We start from the raw sequence: 15,514 nt of genomic DNA, 5'->3' as shown, positions 1-15,514 counted from the left end.
AAGTACGTGAATTTTTCTTACTGAAGCTGAAGATTTTGCAGCCTAACCTCTTCACTAAAGTAAAACACAATCGCACACTGCTAACACATTTTTCTCTGGGCTTATCAAACACACTGTTTGAGTATACCAGAATTAAGATGTTGAAAATATAGAAAGATACATGTGCCTCGGGCAAAATTTTAATTTGTTTATTTGTTTTATTTAACTTCACTGCTCTCTTCACTACTTCAGTCTTTAACAAAGGACAATTTCTCCATCTACTTTCTTTCCCCCTAGACAATCACGCTATAAACGTTTAAGTGCAAATGGTCATGTTTCTATCCATCGGCTAAACAAAGACGTCACGTTCAACTTTATTCATTATTTTACAAGAGAATGCTCTTGTTGACATAAAGGTGTGAACGAAAGAATGAAAACGGAAGTTAATTAGATCACGTGACCAGCTGTGGGGCACCAGCAGGACCCTTTTGTCGCATGTCGTTCATTTCGCTAATTCTACAATAAATTTACTCGATTCTGCATTTGATCAACCACGTGAATGTAAATTTGACTTTGAGCGCGTGCAATGCGTTCAGCCATGTAGAAAATCAGACTATTTATCGTACATTAATGCGCTTGCCCTTCAGGGCAGTAATGCGACATATAGTCAGGATCGGGTCGTAGTGGGCACAGTGTAGTCTCGCTGGTTGACAGGCACGCGTGGCCCAGTCAGTGTGTAAAAGGAGGCGATTGAACGGGGAGGTCGCAATCTCTCCGGCGCTAAACGGCGCAGGTGGCACCTCTTTGTAGACAGTTTCAGCACTAATCAGAAGATAGAAAACTCACGTAAGTCTCGTATAAGAAAAAGTCAATATTTGACCAAGTTACAGACGCATTTGACCTTTGTCACAAATGTAAACATTGCACTTGACTGTGGAGGTTGCAGCCAGCGGATATCGTCAACATTGAGAGACAGATCGCCGAACGTGCCGGAGTGCTCTTTATATTGCTTCATCTTCTCATGATTGCAGCAAACCCTAGTGCTTCAGAGGCTGCCGGCTATCGGATTACCGCCTATGCCAATGCTGCAGCTGTTTATCTAAACTCAGTCTATGTCAGCCGACGGACTCGACTTGCGTTCTGGCGCACGGCCAGACCTAGCAGCCACAGAAGGGGATTCGATTCATGGCAGCGCTGCGTCTCGCTCATCGCTGCTCCGCCGTTACGCCGTGCATCCCTGTGTCGGTGCACCTGGGGCTTTGGGTAGCATTCACAATACTGAGGTCCAGGATGATAAATGTTTAACGGAGGAAAAACAGATTGTTTGCACTACCGGTGATTGTGGGGAAGGCAAGCCCCATCAATCTGCTACAGACGCCTTGTACACTAGTGAAAGCGGACAGCTTGCTGGTGGTGAAGCACCTAAAATAACTTCTAGAGAACAGCTGAGGTGTAGTGAGTGGAGAGAGAGTTCACAAGAAAGGGTAGAAATCAGATCGGCAGTAGCACAAACAGCGAGGGCTATATCAGCCCAGGAGCCTGGTATTTTTTCAGGAGGTTTGAACCAAAGTTTTACCTTTGAGAAAAATTCTAATTACGGTCATGATGGTGATTATAACAGTGAGGCACAAGTAGGGGATTTCTGTAATGCAGAAAGGGCTCTCAGCAGGGATTTAGATACAGAAGGAGGAAAAATCATTGTAACTGGTATCGGAGTTTCAGAAACTGGTAAAGGTCAACAGAATGAACTCACACGCCAAAATATTTTAAGGAAAAAGTTATTTTCCAAGGAGGAAGGAACAGCTGATCTGGGCCAGGACTATTCTACCAGTAGTGCAGACTCCCCCAAGGAGAATGATAATAATTATGCGGCTGGGACTGCACGCTGGAGTGAGGCTACTAGTTCAGCACTGAGTAAGGAATTAACCCCACTAAGCACTGGGGGTTATAATGAAACCAGTGCAGATGGTTCACAGAGTGTACAAGTGCATGCATTAAGCCAGCAGTACTTGTCAGTCCCGGAAGAGTATAAGGAGGTGCATTCCTCACATGTTTCTCCCAGTCAGTCAATATCTACCTATGATAATAGACCTCCATTTCGCAGAAGTTTCAGCGAATCTACAGTCGAGGATTACTACAGGGATGAGCGCTTCGAGTTATTGGCAAGGTCAGATAATAATAAAGCAGAGGTTGTCAGTTTAAAGGCAGATAACCCAACAGGAGTTGGTGCTTCAGAGTCAGTGGATGCTCCTACAACTGGAGTTGTAAGTTCACGTAGGAGAAAAGGAGTTGTGACTGAACCCCCAAAGTTTGAGACATACCCCTCTATTACTAATGCTGATAAAACTCTGTACTGGAATGACACACAGTCACAGGCTCAGCCAAACAATCGTGCCCGTCGCAGGAGTTCTAGTCAGACGTCAGAGGAAGACGAGGACTGTTGTGCGAGTGGGATGGCACAATGCGAGCTGATGCACTTACGACAAAAGTCACGTCAGCGCAGTATATCACTTTCAGAAAGATCTGCTCTCAGTAATGTTACAAATTTAAAAACCAGACAGCAGAGTAGCCAATACAACGCCAGTGTGTTTGGTGTGAAAAAAGTGCACGTTGCACGTCTTGCAACTCTGCAGTCATTTTCAGACAGCACTCCTATCAGCTCTTTAAGTAGCAGCAGGCGATCCAGCGTGGATACGTTAAAAGACTCTAGTGTGGAATCGGTCGAGGACACTAGCAGTAACATGGATGCTAGGTCTCCTCCCTCCATTACACCTTCACTTTCTAGGTCAGGAAGCTTTAAAGCCAAACCAAATCTGCCGCCATTTGCGACGTTCAGGCGCCCTACGCTGAGTCGTAAGCCAGCATCTGAACTCTCTGGGGAGCAACTGCGTGCTGCACAGAGAAGTATCCTAAGTAATGATTTTTTGACTAAGTATAGTTTAAGATCACGGTATGGCACAAGCACGCGCTCATTTCCAACGTCTCCAATGATGATGTCACCTGGCATAAAGTCTCCAACCTATGGTGACATGAATATGTCAGGTTCAAATAAACTTCAGAACTTAACGCAGCGACTGGCAATGTTAAACAAAGAGAATGTTTCACAGGATAATTATTCAGAGACCAGAAGTGAGCCAGCATCAATAGAGCTTCATGAGCAGGAGCTCGATGATAATCATCACCTTCGTCACAGTAAAACTGGGTCCTTGGATCGAGACACCATTTTTGACCACTACCATTTAACCAGTTCGCCTCCCCAGCAAATGTCAACACCCAAAAAGAACGCCAAGACTTCGCCTGCCTTGAAAGTGGACGATGAGGATGAGGTGTTTACATCTGACAGCGCTGTGGAAGATGGAAGTGAATCGGACAATAAATCAGAACAGTCAAGTGGTTATTCTGATGCTATTCAGACAGTCACCACAGCATCGCCAACTATTGTAGTATTGCCAAAAATGCGTCGAAGATCGGGATATGATGCCAGAAATTTGCCCAAAATTATCACCAGTCCTGTATCTGAGCAAGAGGGTTCAGAACAGTCTGGTTCAAGGCAACGGGTCAGAATCGATTCTTCTGGACGGTCAGGGGGCAATAAGGCCTCCAATGGTAGGTTTATCACCCATCCCCCTGGTCGCACTGAGAAAATGCCTGAGAGTGAGGAGAGGGGACCAAAAGACAGCAATGGTTTCGGAACGCTACACCCAGAGAAGGGGTATGGGCCGCAGGTCTGTGAGGGCCAGCTGGACGATCAGATGAGTGTCCACTCCTTAGCAGATAGCCACATATCGCAGACTGATTCAGAAATCACTTCTTACAGTGATGTGGTTGAGAGCGTCATTGTAGGCGAAGGGGAGATTGATCGCTTGGATGTATCACGTCGTAATAGAAATTCTCTGAAAGTGAAGTCGAAAAGTGACCCAAGCGCGGATAAAATGAAAGAAAGTGTAGACATCCCAAACATCACAAAAAAATCTGTACAGCCCCAAAGTGCCAGTACTCCTCAGTTATTAGAAGAAAGAGACCAAATCACCCAGTTGCCAGAGTTTCAGAGAAGCCAGGAGGACACTAGAGAGAAATCTAAGTCAGAAAATATCTTGCCTTCCACCAAACCAAAGATACGTGCTGCTGACACCAAAGAAATTGAGTTATCATCCAAAGGAAAGTTCATCATTGTTAAACCAGACAAGATTGAACTCGAAGACAACCACCACAAGAGGTCCTCGACGAGCCCCGAGACTTCATTTTCAGATTCTCAGGACAGACCTCGCACCCTGACTATCCCAGGGCCGGGTAAGGGGATAACCCGCAGCAAAAGCGCTGTGGGCATGATTGGGAGTAGGAAAAGCAAGCTGTCCTATTCCCCTTCCTCTGCCTCATCTCTCGGCATAATGAAAGACCCCAGCCCTGTGAGGAAAACCAGCGTCACCATGGAAGAGGCGTTTCGCTCTGTCCATCTGAGCCGTGAAGCTGCTGCCGGCGCAGCTTCCTGTGATCTGCCTTCCCCTAGCAGCTCTCCCACTTGTCAATCCACACAGGATCTCACCCCGACACCGAGGACGTCCCCTGCCAGACAGACACCCATCCCTTTTGTGCAGGTAAGAAATCATTGATTACTACTTATTCAGCTTACCTTCACAGCTTATAAGGTTAAGCTAAATATCAGACTGAAATGATTTTGCCTAGGAAGCGTGTGATAACTGTAGCCACTGGGATAAACTGTTGTATTGCCACTTTAATATTACAGGATTTAGAATGAAGATTTTGACTGTATTTAAGAAGATGGCCAAAGTGTTTTTAATTTCATGTGATGATTATTTATGTCCCCTTGCTTGTTTTCATTATACTTGTCTACATGTTCAATACTAAATGTTATTTGGCATTTAAGGGTGAAATGGTCTGCTTCTGGTTTTTTGCCCAATGTCCCTACAGCTGTACACTTGAGAACATATTGTGGGTTTTGTTGTTTTTAAGGCTGCAAGAACATAAAAACAAGTTTTTCCCTTTTGTCTCATCTACACCTGCTGTAAAGGGAAATTAGAATTGAAGATTAATTTCTTCAAAAAAAAAAAAAAAGAATTCAATTTCAATTAACATGGGAGAAGATTGGAAAAAGCAGTGAACAGCTGATTTTTTTTCATAGCCTGTTGTGTTTTAAAAAGCATTTAAAGAGCCAGAAATAATTAGAAATTTCATCCCCTTCCAGTGTCCTCATAATATAAACAGTTTTAGGTGAACTGGATTGTTGACACAGCTTTTATACATTATTTCTGCATTAGAAGAAGACCTGGAATATGATGCACTAGGAAACCTGAATGTTGACATGAACAATTATGGTCGAGCCTCAGACAAACACGAAAAACATGCTCCAGTGCCAAACAAACATTTATAAAAAAAATTGTGATCCAGTTGCACACAAATTTTAAGTTTCCTGTCAAGTTTGCCCTCTATAATATTCCTTATTTCTTGAGGTTTGACCACACTACAAGAATCAAGTTAGAAATGTTAAAATTCACAATTGTGTTTTGACAAGCCCACAAAAAGACTGGTTACATTTGACAATTCAAAAATATTATTATGTACCTCTTTGTGCATATATGCAACAGTAATAACTGCATATATATATAAGCTGTTATGCATAGTTTGACTTTAAGAAACATTTCTTCATGGAAAACTGATCTTGTTGTTTTTGTTAGATGCAAGATTATGAATTAACATCAGTAAACTGTAATTCTAAGTCAATCCCCTACACAAAAGAAATTGCAATAGGTATCACAGTGTCTTAAGATCTACATCAAACTTTTCTTTGCTAGATTAAGTAAGCATTTGTTGTCCATTGAGAGTGATGTATATTTCTTTAAAGGCCTTTTTCCCTTTGCTTGGATGTAGAAAGGGTTAATATGGCGATTTTTGCCTGGCGGGCGTGAAAGAGTTACATCAGAGTTGCTTTTGTTGAAGGGGAGAAGCTAGCTGCAATAAATTGCAGCATGTTTGTCTTTGGTAATTTGCTTTATGAAAAGGCATACATACTGAATTGTAAATGAAATTGTGTCCATGACATGGTGTAGCCGGAATAACGCTACAACAATATCAAGTTACTCCTCTATACTCTCTTACCCAAAAGGCACATATAGTGAAAGTTGCCCAGTTGTTTGTTAATTTCACTCAGCTTCAAAGTGGAGGCAGTCACAATGCTATTAAATATGTCGGTTTATAAAGTGGAAGGACTTACAGGGCCATTACACATGTCAGTTAGCAAGCAGAGGAATTGTTGTGCTGCTGTTAAATGTCTGTTTCAACTCACCTGCAGACCTGCAGCGGTGTTGGAGAGTGTGGTATGCGAAAAAATAAAATTATTTCAGAATTGCATTTTGAGCCTAAACAATCAAAACACGATGCTATATACCGAATTTTAATACAACACCTTAGATGCCCCCCCAAGTGCTAATCTTTTCTATACAAACTCTAATAACTTAATGTGTTCACATATTTAGCTCAGCTTAACTCTGCAGAACTTAAATTGGATGATAACACTTCAGGGTGACAGATAAAATTTAGTCACCACAGAGTGTCAATATTGAAGTCTGGAGAAGGTTTAATTACCTTCAACATACTTCTATGTCTATTCAGTTTCAGCTATGTCAGTTTTTGCTATTTACTTTGTCTGTTCATGCATTTTACACATACTGGTTTGTACTGGAATTCAGCTGCTTTTTAAATACCTTCATCTCTGGCAAGTTTGAACCAAATAACGAACATTTTTTCAACAAGCCACAGCATGGAGTAATGCAATCAATTTCTTTCTCTGAAGCTGGTGGCATAAAGGCTGACGTTTGATTCAGACTGGCAAGTGAAGCACAATGCTTTGAGTAAACTTGCCATTTTAAATCAGAGCCAGATCAGGCAGTAAAGCTGTTTTCTTCATATCATAGAGATCCGATATGCCAATGAATTGAAAGGCAGTAATGAAAATCATTCAGAAATATTGCCCCCAAGATTTAATCAGGATACAAATTGGGTTGTTGTCTTTATTCATAATTAGAAATGATTGCTGAACTTTAAGGTCAAGATGTTGATTGGGTTAAAAGGAAGGCAGTTAATTTCTCCTTATTTAACACAACGCAGACAGGGGAGTTTTATGGACATATCAACAGAGATTACTCTCGGCAAATATTTTCAGATGTTAGAACAAATAAATAGAATCCTTTTATGCAAGTAAACAGAACATGGCAGGGGAATGAACCTTATACTAATCTCTTTATTCAGCAAATAGCCTTAAAACGCAGCCAAGAAAGTAAATAATCTACCTTAAGCCTTGTAACAGGTAGAAAAATACATTGTGATAAGTTGATTGCAGATGGTCATGTAGTACAACTTTATATGGCAAAAAAACTAGAAGTGGGTACTTCAGTATTCTTAATATGCATGTTTCTCTTTTACTGTATCTTTTATGAAATGAAGTTTTCTCATACATAACATTTTATAAGTATAATTGGGTTTGTTTAACTTTGGTTCTCTGTTTCTCATTATGCATTTACAACACTACATGCAAGTGAGAAAGATGTAATAGCAACTATAGAAAAAAAACAACACCAATGTCCTCAGTTCTGAAAAAAGGTTAAATATACCTGTATTTGTCAACCAGTGTGATGACACAGGCATACAAATATCCAGACACCCATTGACTGGCATTTTGAGCCTTTTGTGTTCTAGTGGTATATCATTTATCTATACAGTCATGCAATAAAATCAGACATTTGATTCTGAACTCAGGCGTCATTGGGATCTGAATGAGACAGGTTAAGGAATGTTGGGATCATTATTACTAAAGGTCCACTTTCTGCTCATCAATCAGGGGCCATTTTATGTCAGCAAGAATTATGTGAAACTCAATCAGAAAAATGAATTAAGTGAGAATATCCATACTGCAGTTCATCATTATTTTTTCCATGTGAAAAAATGCAATCCTTTTTGAAGTACAAATGTTTTACTTTTTTGTATTTTATGCAGTGTAACATCTATTTGTAGTGTTACAGGTATTGAATGTCAGCTTGTCAAAAGAGTAGCATACCTTCGGAAGTCTTTTGATACTTACTAGGTGTAATGTACTAGGTGTAATGTTTTTTGTACTTTGTACAGAGATTTTACTTTTCTATTGAGCCATAAGTACAGAATGTTTCATAAAAGATAAGTTATTATGTCATACTCTTCTCAGCAGTTTTAAAAGGCATAGTTATAAATAATATATAAGTGCAAGTGACTTTTTTTTCTTTTGTTCACTTTAACAATTCCAAGAAAGATAAAAGATGCAGATTTTTAATGTCATTTTTTGAAGTTATATAAATCAAATATCCTTAAATGTAAAAGTGAAATTCATGTTTAATTTGCTTCATATCAACATGAAAAGGGGGAAAAAAGCTCAGACATATTACTCATTATTGTAAAACACTGTGTACATACTTATAGGCTTAACCAGTACAAGTGTATGTAAGGCTGCATGTGGGAGTTGTTCCATCAATGTTGTCAGTTCTCCAGCAGTCATAAAAAACACCACATGAATACACTTAGGTCCACTGTTGGTGGTAGTTTTTTTCACCAGCTAGAGATACCAGCGGAGGGAATACACATTTGAGCAAGTCTCTGACAGCGCTTGTTTTTGTAAATAGAAAACACACAGCCACCACCCTTTAACAGTATGCCCATATTTGTTTAAGACTACTGTTAGGGGAAAAGAATAAGATTACTCATCATTGCTAATAACAGGTCAGATCAAATGAGAAAAAGATGTGTTTGATGTTGGACTATTTTTCTCACTGTGGAATTTATGCCCGTGCATAAGCACTCGAGGCAGATTAGGTTTGGGTTATCGTTGGTGAAATGATAAGTATATACCATGGACAGAGTTACCATTCATAATTTTGTCCGTGTTTATATATATTCACAAATTGCAATCACTTCACAAAATTTCAGTATCGTAATTTTTCAAGATTCAATATTTTATCCCACAAACAGATGCATAATCACACTTTTCATCTATTTACATGAACCCAACTAACTTTTAAAACTTTTTCAATTTCCAATTTTCTTTTCAAGATATGTGCTGCAAAATACAGTATCTGTACATACGATTAATGTGTTTTGTCCAAATTTAGTGAGATATTACCGTAATGTGTTTGTGTGTCCTTACATTATGCACAAATGCTCCTCATTGTGTGCATTATCTTTGTCTTTTCACATGGAGCTGATTTGGCTGAACTGAGAATATTTGCTCAGGTGTTAGAGGAGGGAGGTGTGAATCTTCTTGATCCGGTTTCTGGCTCTTGATTCTCAAACGATTATGGCTGTGAAGTTATATCACCTGTGATAAGTGGCCTTAAGAGACTAAGTCACATATTTGGGCAGCAGATGTGAATGTTGGACTGAAAGTTTTCTCCCCTCACTCTCTGTTACCTATGTATGTTTTCATGGAGTTTGTTTTACCATTTTGTAAATAAGATAAAACATTTAAGTTTAGAAATTTCACCCCCCAGTTGACATCAATATTCAACATTAATTTTCATCTAAATCTGTTGAATTTATATAAGTATGAAAAAGTGTGTATATTTATAGATGTAAAAAGACCATGGTTTCAAAATAATATTTTGAGGGGCTAATTTTTCATCACAAAATAAAAACTGATTTTTAAGAGATTCTAAAGCTCAAAAAGAAAAAGCATAAAAAAGTACAGTCATTTCTTTTTCATCGTCATTTCCTTTAAGGGTATTGCATGCACCTCGCACTGAAGCTCATGACTAGGTAAGAATCTTCTCTATAAACTTCATCCGTGGCATTTAATTCTAGTGTGTTTAATACTAGTGGCATACTGAATGGATTTACTCCACAAATACAGGCTCACAGACTGAGCGCACATGGAAGGGTAGGCCAGGTACAGGAAGTGCTTTGAGCCTCCGTCACAGATACCTGGGCATACTCATATAAAATTAAAAGTCTCTGAGGTACTAAATATCTGTTTCGTTTACAAATGCTCTATTTTCCGTGACTTGTTATCCGAAGAAAATCAGACCAGTATTTATGATATGCTTAGCATAAGATAAGTAACCAAACTGTAATATGAAGTTTGTTTATGGGTGAATATATGTTAGTAAATACTGCCTTCTTTTAGGTCAGATGTTATGCATTATGTATGATTACATGTTTCATAATATAGGTGATATTTAGTTTATTAAGCACTTAATATATTTCAGTTGCATGTACGGGTTGTTTATTTTAAACAAAAATAATATGTGTATGTTGCAAATATATTACTTTGGAGTAACTGATATTGCAGGTCAATGAAGGGAATGTAGTGTGCTATTACACTGTAGAACATGTAACTCCGGCAAATCAGTTTGGATAAATCTATTCATCATTTTCAAAATACAAGTTGTATTTAACAATCAAACTCAACCAGCTTGCAAAATTAAGCCTTACAAGTAGTCACACATGTAATATATCATCATGATCTTGAAATATCCGTTTGTAAAGAAAAAAACAACCAGACTTATCTGTCTTGTTATCTGAGGAAAATCAGACCAATATTTATGATATGCTAGATAAATAAGCAAACTGTAAAAGTTAATGGCCTTGCTGAATGAGCACTTTTCTTTGACCCATGAGCCTTTATGAGATTTCATCCTCTATGTTTCAGGGATAGCATCTTTATAAGCATAAGTATATATGATTTAATGCTTGAAAACACTGCACATGGCAGTTAGTCACTGCTTTAAAGCTATTTTGTTATATGCTAGGCAGAATGATGCTTTTTAAGAGTGGCCTTATTTTGCACTGGTTGTCCCTGCATTAAGATGATCTGAGCATTCATACTGTTCTGAGTACGTTTCTCTGTATAAAACTTGAGGTGAAGTGTCACCTCAGTGCCTCAGTTAAGGTTGCAGCCTTTTAATAATTTGAATGAACTGGACCTCTGCCCCCTGGTGATTCATGCCCATGTTACTGCAGACTTCATAAAGAAACCATAAGTACATTGTGATGCTTCAGTTCACCAGTATAGCAATATTGACCCTTTGATTTTCACCTGACCAAAAATTAGTCTAGAGCACAGTGTCCCATGCCTATACTTCTTAGTTACTGGTGAAAGCGAACCACCTGGTTTTGGGCATGACTTAACTGGGGTCATCACGCCCATTGTCCATACTCTTTAGACAGTAATGGAATGCCACAAAAATTAATTGTTTGATGATAACCTTGTCACATGCAACTCCCGCGTTAATGAAGCTACAGTTTAAAGCCATCAGAAAAATAAGGCACGGTGTACCAAAATATCATACCACTCCCCTTAAATTATGTTGTTAATTATATTTCATTACAAATAAGTTTATTTTAACACATGCCAAAGTAATGATAAATTATTAGCAGTGGACAAAGATAGCACCATCTGTTTAACATGGATCTGTTTTGGAGGCTCTGCCAATTCATTTTGCAGTTTCTCTTTAATGATCTAGCCAGCTTGTGGTTGTATAGTACTAGGTGTAGAAACATATAAATAGCCAAAGCACTAAGTTTTACAAACATTAATATACTAGTATCTCATTCCCACTGATTGAACTCATAATTAATATCCATGTAACATATTATGGTAGATGCTAGATAATCATTGTGTTTGCCCCAGACTGTGTGCTTCACTTGTATTAATATATAAATGAAATGTTTGGACTATGGAATGTATGCTTCTCTTAAATTTAGTATTATTAATATATTGAAATAATGTTTAAGTAATGCATAAGATAATTAAATTGTATTCAGAACCAGATCAGATGTAAATCAACTGTATGCTTATATGATTATTCAAGTGTTTTAATTATCTGCATCTGATCAGTTGCCGCTGAAAAAATTACGACTTGTAAGCATTTTTTTCATTTCTTATTTTGTTATTATTTTCAAATTTGGCAGTCTCTATTTCATGGACCTGTAGTTCCCATACATATGTCACTGAAAATGGTTCAGTAGTCCAGTAGGTTCAACCTTTACAAGCAAATGTAAGAAATATTTTTGCAAAATTACGAGCAGAAATAGCAGGCACATGGAATTGTGGGTAGCACCCTGGAGGTCAAAACTTGTCATCAGATCTCTCAGTTACAGACTACACATTCCATACATTCATACATCTTGTAATGTAATACATACTTTTGAATGCCAATTTCTTTGAAATTGTTCCAGGCCTAGCTCTATTTGGATTAGTAGCCTCAAAACTGGACATTGCTACATATACTTGCAGTTCCAGGCAGGTGTCCAGTTTTGTGGCTAGTCCAAAAAGGGCATAAATGTAATATCAGAGGATAGTTGCAGCTGGAATGAAAGATGAGCATATCAACCCAGGTTAGAAAGGGTGTTGTTCTGAAATCCATCATGGAAATGAAGGGTAATGCTACACCTGTCTTTTGAGCTCTATGGAACATTCACAGAACTGCTATGATACCAAATAAAAAAAAAACACCAAAATGTGTCTTCTTTTTTTTTACTGAAATCCACTAGATGGGTTGATGGGGGTGTCAGGGAGGGGGTATGGCGGGGGGGGGGGGGGGGGTGAGGGGGCAGTAGATGGTCAGTCTTGTTCTAGCATTTCATAGCTAGCTAGCAACATTTTGTGTAAATTAAGCAGTGGATTAGGTAAATGCTACTTCTCCCCTACATATCACATTGCTCATGTGATTGATTTACCTCTGGTGTGTTTGCCAGGGCTCTGGGAGTGAATTATGGAGAAACTGACTGAAGACTTCAATGAAAAGCTTGGGTCTATTTGTAATTAACCCCTCTATGATAGCAGATTAGGATCTTCTTTTGATAAACGAGCAGGGGGTTTCATTTTCCATTGATCACTAGCAATGGTAATGTTTTAAGAGGGGCATTTACACAAGGAGTTTTGTGCTGTGTTGCAAACCAAGTGGTCTTTGATTAGTTATAGGCTGTTTTGTTCTTTATGTTACTGTTGAATGTATGTCATAGTATTCTTTTGATGATATAAAAAAGGTTATATGTATTGTATGTGTATATGTATTCCACTTTTGAACATATGAAGTCCAACAGATTTTGTCTAAACTGGATGGTTCTTTTATTCTAGGTATACAAATTATTTCCTAGATTCTGTCTTGGGCATTTGTTGTATGATGGAAGTAAAAAAAAGGGGGATTGAGATTGGGAATTCTTAAATGTTTACAGATGCATATGATTTTGTGTATGGCACACAATGCGGAAAAATGGATACAGCAAAAATTAGATCAAATAATTTTTCATCATTAATTAGGCAGACATCAAAATTTCTTAATAAATATAATATCTCTTTATTGAAGTCTAATTCTGATTATGGAAAGGAATTTAAGTTACACAACTACTGATTATGCACCAGCACATACAGAATGTCGGCATAAATGTTAATGGTGTGCTCATGGAGTGATGTATGAAGCTGTACACTTCCTATATGTAAGTATAGCACGGTCTGGGAGTTCTACTACATTCTTGTGCTGTACTGTGAGCATTCACCGTACATCCTGAAGCTGAGTGAGTTGCCAGCCCACTTGTGTTTCAGGTAGGCATTTTTTGCTCTGTTTGAAAGGTAGTATGCCATTTAGATTGAAGGTTGGAATCCACACCTGTTACTCTAGTTGCAGGGCCCTCTAAGTACACTGATTGGGCCCAGAATTGCACCTTGTGAGATACCTGACAGTTAAACAGGTTTAGGGCACTTGTCCATATTTGTGAGCCCCTTAAAGGTATGAAATGTAAGTCGGAGAATGCTGCTGAAAAGTTCAGCAGGGCTGTAGGGGGTAATTTTTGATCTACATAAATTTTGGTGAGAGTGGGCTTGGGGATCACTGATTAGGGCACCTTGCATTGCTTGATAAATATAGGTGGGGGAGTTAGGTGGGTTTCATGCCCCCCCCCCCCCCCCCCCCCCCCCCCGCCTCTCTAGGTGACAGTCTGATAAGTGACTAATATTCCTAGCTCTCCACATGTTGAAGCTCTGTCTGCCAGATAAGGCATTCATTGTATCTTTTCTGTTATTATGACCTGTGTAGATGTCGTTCATTTTTGACAATTATGATGTGAATTGTATGTGACAGTTTCTAAACTTAAAACCATATGAAGATTTAAGTATTGGGAAAGTGAGTTTTTTTTTTTTTTTTTTTTTTTTTAATATTTGATAAATCCACACAAGTCATGATTCACTGTTGATCCTTTTATTTATTTATTTATTTATTTATTTATTTATTTATTTTTGTTTCACTGCTAATTTTTTTATTCAGTTTTTCATTATCATAAAGTAAATCTCCGCCTGCACTTGAGCCTTGATATATTCCATCTCAATTGGGCTCAGTGGCAAGAATACCGCCTCTCATTCTGAACAGTGTCTGGCCATTTCTCTATGACAGTAATTAATCATGTGAGTCTAGACTGTGTTATCAGTCTTGATGTAATCCCACATGTCCAGTAGACGGCTGCTGGTTGTCAAGTTGAATTGCCACTAAAGTGTCTGCTCCTCCAGGAGCACCCTGAGTTTCACGGACAACTTAGAACTCTTCAACATTGGCCTACGTAATACCCGTTGAAACCAAAGGGTTTGATTGTGCCGTTTTGATGTAGTGAAAAGGATCAAAGTATTTTGAAATGTAGCTGAAATGGACTAATACCCAATACCTGTAGCTTAGATTTTTTCAGCAAATAGTGGGGAAAAGTACTGAAGGTCTAATAATGAAGCATTATTATGAATTTCAGCGAAAAGAAAATGATTTATACTCTAAGTATTGTGTAGATATGGATTTTCATTTCCAGTTTCACTTAAACTAGCAATATATTTGTATCCCTGGACTTGATTAGTCTATTTGATTAGAAATCCACCAGAATCCAGGCATAAAATTATACCACCTGCAGATAATTACTGCTTGCTGGAGATTCATCCTGCACCCTGTTGATAAGAGTTTCAATTGAGACCAATAAACATTATTGAAGTTTACTTTCCTGCCATTTTTTACACTAGGCATTTAAGTTTAAATGGCATTATCGAAAAAAAGTTGAAAGAGGTGACACGAGTCGTACCCCATACTTCATGGACAGGTATTACTGACCAATAAACCAAAAATATTTGAATTTTTGGTACCTAGGGTGTTCAAAACTACATCCAGCATGTGCCGAGCAGCTTGGAGGAAGAATGATGTGGTAGATCAAGAAATAAGAGAACGGCACGTTGTTCAAATATTACGAGGAAGAGCTGCATCTGGGAGGAGAGCTTGCTGCAAATTTGCACATGATTTCTTACAGGTGGGCAGTGCATTGCCTTGTAAAGTTTCTCAAGCTTTTTCAATGCTCATATTACATGGTGTTTGAAATGAAAAATAAAAATCTGCCTGCAAGAGGTACAGAGACGACATGAAACAAGTATCAAAGCGAACACATGCTGGAGTTGTATTCGGAAATCGCAATCCCACCCTCCTCCTGACCAGCTGTGTAACTGTAAGCATAGAATTGTCCATCAGCTTTGGTGCCC

General features: G+C 38.6%; 1 protein-coding gene across 1 annotated transcript in view; it reads left to right on the top strand.

Annotated features, from left to right (window-relative positions):
- The first annotated feature begins 479 nt into the window (after nucleotides 1–479).
- The window catches only part of LOC106167957 (uncharacterized), a 55,278-nt gene continuing 40,243 nt past the window's right edge, over nucleotides 480–15,514 (top strand). The window contains exon 1 of the mRNA XM_087008866.1: nucleotides 480–4,574. Coding sequence (XP_086864992.1) covers nucleotides 1,092–4,574 — 3,483 coding nt within the window. The 5' untranslated portion in view covers nucleotides 480–1,091. The remainder of the gene's footprint in view (nucleotides 4,575–15,514) is intronic.

Source organism: Lingula anatina, chromosome 3 (assembly GCF_051362555.1).
Source record: "Lingula anatina isolate TDL-2025a chromosome 3, LinAna3.0, whole genome shotgun sequence".
Lineage (NCBI taxonomy): Eukaryota > Metazoa > Brachiopoda > Lingulata > Lingulida > Lingulidae > Lingula > Lingula anatina.
The sequence above is the reverse complement of the archived record's forward strand: the minus strand, read 5'-3'. Positions and strand labels throughout refer to the sequence as shown.